This window comes from Carassius gibelio, chromosome B17 (genome assembly GCF_023724105.1).
Source record: "Carassius gibelio isolate Cgi1373 ecotype wild population from Czech Republic chromosome B17, carGib1.2-hapl.c, whole genome shotgun sequence".
NCBI classification, from domain to species: domain Eukaryota; kingdom Metazoa; phylum Chordata; class Actinopteri; order Cypriniformes; family Cyprinidae; genus Carassius; species Carassius gibelio.
In genome coordinates this window covers 16936057-16946446 of record NC_068412.1, presented here as the reverse complement: position 1 = coordinate 16946446, position 10390 = coordinate 16936057, and the positions used below count along the sequence as shown (strand labels likewise).

General features: G+C 36.4%; 1 protein-coding gene across 3 annotated transcripts in view; it reads right to left on the bottom strand.

Moving 5' to 3' along the window:
* The window catches only part of hhat (hedgehog acyltransferase), a 29058-nt gene that overhangs the window by 5092 nt on the left and 13576 nt on the right, over positions 1 to 10390 (bottom strand). For all 3 annotated transcript variants that reach the window (XM_052580883.1, XM_052580881.1, XM_052580882.1), the window contains exons 9-11: positions 8468 to 8503; positions 1833 to 2034; positions 1603 to 1747 (exon numbers count right to left, since the gene is read on the bottom strand). In XM_052580883.1, the coding sequence (XP_052436843.1) occupies positions 1603 to 1747; positions 1833 to 2034; positions 8468 to 8503 (383 nt within the window). The remainder of the gene's footprint in view (positions 1 to 1602; positions 1748 to 1832; positions 2035 to 8467; positions 8504 to 10390) is intronic.

Genomic DNA, 10390 nt, shown 5'->3' with positions numbered 1-10390 from the left:
GCCCAGCAGGTCTCTCTCTGAGCTTTTCTGTCACCTGCAGCTCCTCCTGCCTCTAACCGTCAGCGTCTGACTGACAGCTGCTGCTGCAGGGGGTGGCTGCCATCAGCAGAGTTACCTTTCAGAGATGTCAAGAATGAATGATTCCATGGCGACCGATGGTAAGACTCTGTGGTGTTCATGGTATCTTGTGGCAAATAGATGTAGAGCAGCTTATAGAAACTTCCAGAGAGACATTCAAACTGCTTTTATCTTTCAAAAGACCTTCACACTTTTCTGTCTCTTTAACTATTTAAAGATAAACGTCCAATGCTCACTGGTGCTTTATTTGACATTAAATGTTACCAGCATGATCCTAAAGCAGTAGGTGAAAACTTTTCCCAAATGATTTCATACAATTTATAATCAACTTTACAAGTTTATAAAAGCAAAAGCATCTAATTGTTTATGCACTCATTGTCTTTTTCTACCAAAATACTGCAGTATCTTGAATAGTTATTATTTTGTGTTATAATTTCTCGTAATTTTGTTATAATATTTCTTGATTTCAATTTTCTCAAAATTCCACAATTGTTTATTAAATTAGATTGTTAATAATCAATTTTAAATCAAAGTTCAGAATTTTGTACTCCACTCTATACTGAGAAAGCATAATAATTCATAATAACAAACCACTCCAATCCTGCAACAATCTTACAAAATCATTCGTAACATCTCATATGCACCACAAAACAGTGACTCAGCTCTTCTCCAACACAAAATGTGTTCTGAGCACTTCAGAATGAATTCATTTCCTCACTTTTGTGTCTGATCTGGGATGAAATGACAGGCTGTCCCACATCATTACATTACAGCATCAAATCATTACAGCTTGCCTTCTGAATTACTGCCTCAACATGACCCACAAAACGTTAAAAGGTTGAAAACTTTCACATTCCCAGAGTTCAAAAACACATTGTCAGCAGCTGTGGTTGACTTGTCAGCAGTTACAGATTGAGGGGAAATAAATCTGACTTATGACATGTGTGAATGTCTCTCTACCCTTGTAAAAAAAGTGCTTAATTGTATTGAACGTGCACTTGTAAATGTTTTTTTTTAAAATTATGTTTTAATAATCTTTAGTCAAGTACATGTATTTTGATGTGTTGTTTAACATGTTAATGTGTTCATTAACAAAGCATCTGCTTTGGATTGCGTACTGCTATTTTGGATTGCTATTTTTGCCCAAAGCAATGGTTTGAAATTAAAAAAAACTTAATAATGAATTTGCTTCTTACAAACACAGCTTTTCACTTCTTGAACTGGTTACTTCTAGATTATTGTGATGTTTTCATCAGCTTTTTGGACTCTCATTCTGACGGCACCCATTCACTGCAGAGGATGTAATACTAAATTTCTCTAAATCTATTCCACTGAACAAACAAACTCATCTACATCTTGATGGTAAGCAAATTTTCAGCAAATTCAAAATTGAAAAATGAAATTACTAAAAACATAATATTTAATTCGCAATTTCCAAAATAAGTACTCTTTTTGAAAGTATGCCAAAGCGTAATTATTTTTCACAAGGGTATGTAAGAAATTGCATACATTTAAATGACCCACCTTGGACAAACACCCTCTTCCAGAAGATTCTGCCCACATGGATCCCACCCAGAAAAAGCAGATTGGACAGAATCAGAAAAGCAGTGGAGAGGGCGGAGATAAGCGCTAGGCCACGCCTCTGCATCCGAGGTGACAGGCAACGCACCTAAGACGAGATCAAAAGAGCATGGTATTTATTAGTGACCTTCATTATAAACACTGATAATTTGAGAGGGACTGTGTGAACTCACAATAACGTGATGAAATGGACGAGAGGAAAAGAGGAGTGCGAGGCCGTTTTCCACCAACACCCCAACCCAGTTTAGCACGGCCCAGTACTGCAGGTAGTCATGGCAACCATGCCAGAAACACACAAACCCAAAGGCCAGCGCAGTGGAGACGAGTTTCCGGAACACACCGTGATGAGAGCCGCCCAGCGGCACATATATGTACCTAAAAACACACACAAACACACATGCTCGGCAAAAACATGAACTACTGAAAAACTGTATGTGGAAAACAAGAGTTGCTGTTTTCTTTTAAAGACTTGTTTTGGCAATTAATGATCAAAAATTGTTTTAACATTGAGGTAAAAATAGTTTGTATCCTCCAAACAACCTTTTTGCATTTTTATAACTGCATTATTTAAACGTGTTATTAACTGCTTTTTTTCATTATTTTGTAATGTTATCAAGATTTGTACATAAAGAAAAAACATTTAAAAGTAATAGGCTACCCGCCTCTATTTGAACAGGTGTGGTGGATTGTAGACTCGGAAATAAACACCCACTGTTATGATTAGCTAAAAGTTGTGTGTTTTACATGCACACATTGGTGGGCGGGGCTAAACAGGCAGCGATGTAGAAGGCGGGGTTGATCTTCTGTGGAGGTGGAGTTTATCCACACTATTACGTCATGAAATGTCACATTCTACATCCTGTTGTTTTGGCAGATTGGCTTCAATATAAATGAGAAAGTTTTGAGTTCTGAAAATTACAGAATGTTTTTATAGCACTATGACCTCTAAATTATATATTATATATTCCATATAGAATATATTATATCATAATTATATTATATAAATTCTAGATCAAGGGAATTTTGATTTCTCAGTTTTATGACCCCTTTAATGTGTATTAAGCCTTTTTTTTATCACGTGGACCACAACTGTCTGTTAGACAAATGTGAGAAAAAAAAAAGAGAAAGTGTCTTCAGATTCAGATGACACTGTCAGTAAAACTGCCACCGTTGTCCTCACAGTGATACCAGACAGCAGAGAACAGAGAATTCTGAACTAAACCCGATCTGTCTCTCTCTCTCTCGACGGCAGTATAGTAGAGTTTCCATTTCAGGGCTGAGAGAGCACCAATCTGTTCTAATGAGGCTGTTGGGATAGTGGAGGACTTGACTCATCTGTGTGTGTGTGAGGGAGATAGTGAAGAGGATAAGATTAGCCCCTGACCACGGCTCCAGCTGACAGCGTGTGTAGAGATCAAGAAAAGAAGATCAACTGTGCTTAATTTTATCGCACTTAAAAACCTCTCCTCTTCTATTTTTATCCTTCAACATTCATATGTGCGTTTCTCCCCTATAGGACGCCTAATAGGATTGATGGGTTTTTGTAGATTCACTGATACGACGACTAGATTTACTGGTGGTTTATTGATAAGGCTTGTTGTCTTTTTAATCAGAAAGAAGCAAAATTAGGCTCTGAAATGGTTTTCCAGTAAAATGATCTAAACATCCTTAAAACAAAACATACTTACTGTACTATGAGAAATTTTAAGAAATGTGAAACTTGTCAAAGATTTAATTTTTCCCAATGGCAATTTTCTAAGCCTATACTCTAAGTTACCATTCAAAAGTTTGGGGTGTGTAAAAATTAACCATTTTATTCAATGGTGACAGCAAATACATGTATAATATTTTAAGGTCATCTCAGTTTTAATCTATGTTCTTTTAATTCAGCCAACAGGTCATGTCATGACATATTGATCTTCTATTGAATGAATGTAATATAAATTTGCAGGTTAGAGTTCACTACTTTGGAGCACAGATAAATGTGAAAATGTAGCTTGAGCTTGTGTTTCTGCTCTCCTACATTCAAATGTGTATCAATGGAAGTCAATAGAACGAAACATTTTGTATGACTGGCTCTTTAAATTAGTTGACAAAAATAGAGTGTTTAGGCAAATGTGTCTTCGAGTTTGCAATTATATCCCAATATATGTACATTCATTAAACTTACGCAAAGAAACCATAACTCTAAAAGCTGAAAAACCTTTGAATAGGCACTTATCTGGAGGTAAAAATCTTCAATTGTCTGTTAGTAATATATACATAATAGAATATTCTTAAAAAAAGCTTTGACGTCACGGCAATTGATTAGACTGGTCAGCGGGGTTGGATTGATACCAAAATTTGGATTTGGTGCGATAGAAGCCTTTTGTATCTACTATCTTGGCTTTTTAGACTTAACTAATACCTTGGTTGACACCTAAACAGCCTTAAGTTAATGATGAAATGATATAATATATATAACACACTACTACAATAATATTCATGCATTATACAGTACATATTGTTTACAGACATCTGAAAGGGATATATTTCTGCAATAGCGCTCACACACATTCTGTTTTACAAACTCCATCCATATATATGTGAAATGTAAATTTGCAATAAATAATATATATTCTTAAAAAAAAGGTGCTTAAAAGGTTTTTCACAATGAGGCCGTAGAAAAACCATTTTAACAATTCACTCAAATTTTTGGCACCATGGTAGGCTACATTTTTAGTACAGATTTACCCCGCAATCCTAGTGGATCTTGCATTCGGTTTCTGTTTCTTTTGTTGATGCACTTTTTAAAGCCCAAGCGTGGACGTTGCCCTGCTGAGAAAAGTGTTTATGAGCACATTTTCATTATGAACAGAAACAATAAGGTCTCGTTCTGCCTCTGTGGCTACCGCAGCATAATCTCAGCCCTCTCTCGCTCTCCTTATATAAATTTATATGAACTGCGCCTGTGATTTGAATGTTGTGAGCACATTTCAATAGACAGGAGATGACACTCAATAGGCTGAAAGCGAGGCGTTCAAGCAGACAATAGCGTGGCCTGTGTCTGTGGATACTTTAAGATCAGCGGTGAGTCACAAACGGAGAGCGAAGATCCTCTCCCACATCTCCACACTCCAAAACTCAGCTCTTCACAATTACTGCACATTTAAACGCACATTAAGATCTCTCTAAATGCACTTTACAACACTCGCTTACACACATACACTCACAGCCCACATTCACACTCCAATTATGCAGATCAACTGCAATCACTACACATTTTAACAGAGAGAGAGAGAGAGAGCGAGAGAGAGAGAGAGAGAGAGAGAGAGGGATATGGAGAAGATACGGTCAGGACGAGATTAAAATACTCAATACTGAACATACTCAAATTCAAACTCAGTATTCCCACTTGAAAGTATGGAAGTGCTTACGCTCTCAGCTTTCTGATTGGTGGGATTCAGGGAGCAATGGGACACTTCCCATTTGGGCGGGAAATATATGGAGCAGCTCTTTGTGCTGTATTCCCTCTGCTGGATGCTTCTGCTATCTGTCTGAAAATGAGTCTCCTCACAGGTCTGCTACAAACCAAACTAGGATGTTAGGTTAGGTTATTCAAATTAGAAACTTTAATATTTTTGTGTTTGTGTGTGTGTGTGTGTGTGTGTGTGTGGGGGGGGGGGGGTGGGTCATATGATGCTGCTAAAAAAAATACCATTATTTGGTGTATTTGGTTTTTGGTGGTGTATTTGGCCCCGCCATTTGAAACACGTTGATTTTTACAAGGCTCAAACGGTCTGAATAGTGAGCTGTACCATGATTGGCCAGCTATCCAGTGCGTTGTGATTGGATGAATAATTCAAGCATGTGACGGAAATGTTATGTCCATTAGCATATTGTGATGCCCTGTCCAGCCAGAACAATGAGACATAAAGATAAAACTCATTATAAACGTGACATACACATGATTTCTAGTCGTGTCCTCTTTTGGAAGGACAAAGTAGTTTCGCTTTCTCAACGAGTGAGCCGTGGCTGGCTTGATGAGCAGAGGTGGACGGCCTTGAGAACGGCGCGGCCGGTGGATTCTATGAAGGAGCGTCTGTTGGTGCAAAGTTGATGTATTTCCTAAGCGACCAGCTTGAATCAGCTCTAGGCATGAGGAAGCAGATATCGTCCTCTTTTGGAAAGCCAAACAAAGTAGTTTCGCTTTCACAGTGAAACACACAGCGTCTATATGACTTCTTTCTGTGCGTGAACTTTTGGGCAGTGGTTTCCCACATACTGATGTAGACATGTGGGTGCATATCAGAACAAACGGTTTTAGTGGGGTGCGAACTTTTATAAAGAATATCTCTTTAGATTTGAGACTTTAGTCTTTGCAACTTTACAGATCTTCTTCATGGACCAAGAGCTTGTAACACTTCAAAGAGAAAGGAATAATCTTAATCGCATTATATGAGCCCTTTAACATTAAACAGTGTTGAAGATTGATTTACTATTAAAATTTAGATTGATATCTATATAGCAAAAACTTTTTCATGTTATTGCCATTAATAAAAAAATGTGGCCAATCTTAAATTCTATACAATTTAGTATACATATAAAAAAATACTAAAAAGTTAAATGTTACATTAATTTAGACATCACAACAGAATGTACATTCGTTTTGAGATTTGCTACAGATTGCATTTAACTGTGTTATTTTTTTTATTATTTATGATGTTTTTGTTTTTATTGATCTTAAAGTGTTAGATGATGTCAAAGGTAATATAAAAGTAAAAATAGGAAAATAAGCAAAAATTAAAGAAAGCAGAACATGAGAGAATATAAATGTCCAAATATACAAAATTTAATTAAATCATTAAAGATAAGCCCAAATAAACAACAAATTCACAGAATTTAATAAAAAAATAAATAAAAAAATAAAAAAGAAATGTATATGGCCCTAAATAAGCAATTTAGTCCAGATATAACGTGAATCCTAATTATCATTTCTGATGCATATTGCTGTCTGTTGTGATGGGCAAGAATTGTTCTCAGGCTGATAATATTTACTATTATCTTCTCTATCGTCTTCCTTTGTAAACATCACTGAAATCTGCACAAGGCACATAGTGTCTTCTTGTCATTTGCCCTGATATTCTAAAAATAAAATATTCAATATTTATGGACTTTTGGGTTTATGTCATTGGCCCAAGCAGCATCACATGTAACATTCATTTCTAATGTACATATTCACACAAACTGGCGAGTTTCCAGCATGAGATAGAATAAGATGCTCATCGTGCTAAATACATGCTAATACAACCCTGATCAAACATCTTTTGTCTGTGGAGATCGCAGTCCTGCCAAAGACTGACAATACCAAACCCAGCACGAAAACACAACCCGAGCTCTCTCTCCAAAACCTCCACAATGATCTCTCCATACAGCTGGAGGACATTAGAATATGAATAACTGTGTCAGGAAATGCAACAGCTGAGCCGACAGGGTTACGCCAGGACCTCAAGAGGTTTTTATTTGTATATATTTTTTTATTTTTGAAGGGTTTTCCTACTGAATCGACCTATTCCATTCCCTGAGAGTATTTATACAAAAAGAAAAATTGAATTAAAGCAAAAGTGGCAGCTTGAAAACTCTCCAGCTGCTCTGAAGAATAATTTGTCTGACTTCCTGCCAGGTAAGTGACCGTACATACAAACATCTCTAAAACATTTCTACATAAATTCTTGAATAATATATAAATTCTCTAAATTCTGTAATATTACATTTTACAGAAAGTGTTGCATGATTTATTATGCAATATATTCCTATTTAACAAGCTCTATAAACATTTCACAGATAAACAGCTGCTTATTTTTATGACTAATATCATTCTGAGGCATCAGGTATTTTGTGGAAACATTCAGTGGCTGTATTTCAAATGTCACAACTCTAAAATTGTTTTTTAGCAAGGCTAAATCCATCCAAATTACAATATTCATCATATTCCGCCTATTGTCACAGTGTAAATCAAATCGGAGAAAAGCAAATGGTCTCTGGCATAAAAGAACAACTACTTGTTATAGCAGTCAATCAAACAGCAGAACATTTTCAGCGGCGAGAGAGACTGAGCTGAGCCCTGTTTCTGGACTCTTGGGTGACCAATCATGACCAGTGCCAAATTTATTCATTGTGTCTTGCTGAAATAAAAACTGTTCATTATCGGCTGCCAGTTCACAGTAACAGCGATGGCTTGAGTGTGTGGAACATAATTATATATATATATAATTATCTGCTTTGCATGTAAATGAGTCAATTGGTTTCTTTACAGGGCTATTAAGTGTGTAGAGTGAGTCTTTCCCACTACTTCAAATCTGTGCATTACACTGTCACATATCATAAGTCCATTAAGAAACTTTATCTTAATGGCTTAAAGCACATCTAACAATGTGACAACAGCAACATTCTTCTTTCTGAAGGATAACTGCATAATTTTTGCTTTCATCTTCAGCTAAGTATGCTGATGCACCAGCTTAAATGGTTTCGCTGTTAAAACTTCTTTTCATCTGTGTATTATAAATGTCGGTACATTTCCTAAAAAACTAAGGGAGCAGAAAAAAAAACATTCAAATCTAAAAAGAACAAAAGGAAATAGATGCAAGAATGTCAGTTTATTATGTATCAGAAAACGTGTGATTGTTCTAGTGATTATGTTTTTTTATTACGATTGTTATTCATGTGCTTTTCAAACTGCAACTAGAGAAGCCCGTGTCCAAAGCAGTGCAAAAATTCTCCCTCCCTCTCGCATACCCACACAAAATAAGAAGAAATGGAGAAATCGTACCTGATGAGCCATTTGTAAAGCCCCACGTCAAAGTGTCTGAAAAGCAAAAGACAGTAATGAGTGAGCTCAGGGGTTAAACACAGATGGTTTGAGGTAACACACACACACACAAACTTCTGTAGAACATGACACAACACAAACATGTGTTTAATCAGTCAACACCCAGAACAGACAAAAAGAGAAGAGAATCTGCATAAATGAGATGCTTGAGGAAACCATTTTAATGAATCTCTGGGGACAAACGCTGGGATTTGGTGAGACAGCCGTAGCGTTGGGAGACATTCTCTCAAAGCGGCTGATCCCAGAACAGTTTTGCCTTTGTCTAGTTGAGCTGTAGTCTTTGTGGCAGGCTTGGGACACCCGCTTATTGATCTGGTAGGCAGAGATGATATTCATGCAGCCGTATGAAACTCTATTTGTACATTTTCAGAAGGAAATGTTAGGGAGAGGATGTACTTGCCCATGCAAGACTTTCCACCGCAACGCTAGTGTGTCACAGATCAGGGGGTTATTAGGATGTTGCCATAATGTTGTTAGGGTGTTTTGGGTGGTTGCTAGGATTTTTACTGGCCCAAATCAAGTGCAAATCTGCAAGCCTATATGGATGTTGTGGTCACTAGACCAAGAAATAAAAAAAGTAAATGTTTAAATAGTAAATTATTAGATAAATATAATTATTTAAAATGTAAATATAATAAATAAATAAAATGTATAAAAAAAAAAAACAAAAAAACAAACAAATATATTTACTATACAAGTAAATGGTCCTCATGGGGAAAATGTCTCAGTAAACATAGTAAAGTCCAATTATTTAGTGATATTAAAGTATTAAAAATAATAGAAAAAAAATTATAAAAAAAAATATATATAAATATAGATACATAAATATATGCAGCATAAAATAAAAACAAATATAAACCAATTAAATCAATTAGAATTAAAAAAAATAATGTTGAACTGGACTGAAATTCATTTAAATAAATACAGTTCAAAAATAGACTGATCTTTAGAAACTACACTTGAAGCTGGTTTGGATCTAAGCTTTTTATACTGTATGCTTCTAACAAACAATATAAAGTCACACTGTGTCCTTTTCTGTTTCACCAATAATCACACAGGTTTTCGGTTCTGCCCTTTGACATGTAGCTCGTATCACACCATCACAACAGCAAAAATATTGATTTGGCTCTTTGCAACTATCAATTTGTTTCACGGCAGGACTTTCTCTTCCTCCTGTTCCTCTGAACAGGTGTGAACAGAAGTCATCAGGTCATCACTATAGCCGCAGTTTCTCTTATTGTTATCCTCACTTTACTTCTAGTCATCCATCTATCCACATTTCATCTCTCATCCCCTTATCCTGACATAATGCTATTTGGTATTGATCAGCTGGATAGGACAGGTGGATGGATAGACAGGTCAAAATGTTCATTTTACAATTCACAGTGAAAAGAATTAAATGGATGAGTGAGGGGACAGCTATATGAATATCTCCATCATCTCATCCAATTAGAGCAAACACACAATCTGAATTTGACACCAACAGACGGTTTTCTGGCCATAAGGCTTTCATATGCAGTTCAGTCTGTCGCTTTCTGAGTCCAAATACACCCAGACCCCAGAGACCATAGTAAAGAGCTTCTAAAAACAGGCCTATATGAGGAGAAATGGACACGTGCAAGCAGATGGCTGCTAACATGTCAGAAAGCCCTGGCATGAAGTTTTCATGAGCCAACACAAACTATCAAAACCTTCAGTGCCGCAAAAATATCCATCTGGAAAGAGAAAGGGAGACCAAGAGAAAGAGAGAGAGAAAAAACAAAGGCGCAGAGTGATTGGGTCTGGGGTCTACGATACATAATGACTCCTAAATCAGACTGTCCAGGATCATTTGATTCATTCCAGCACTTCGTAGCATTCATT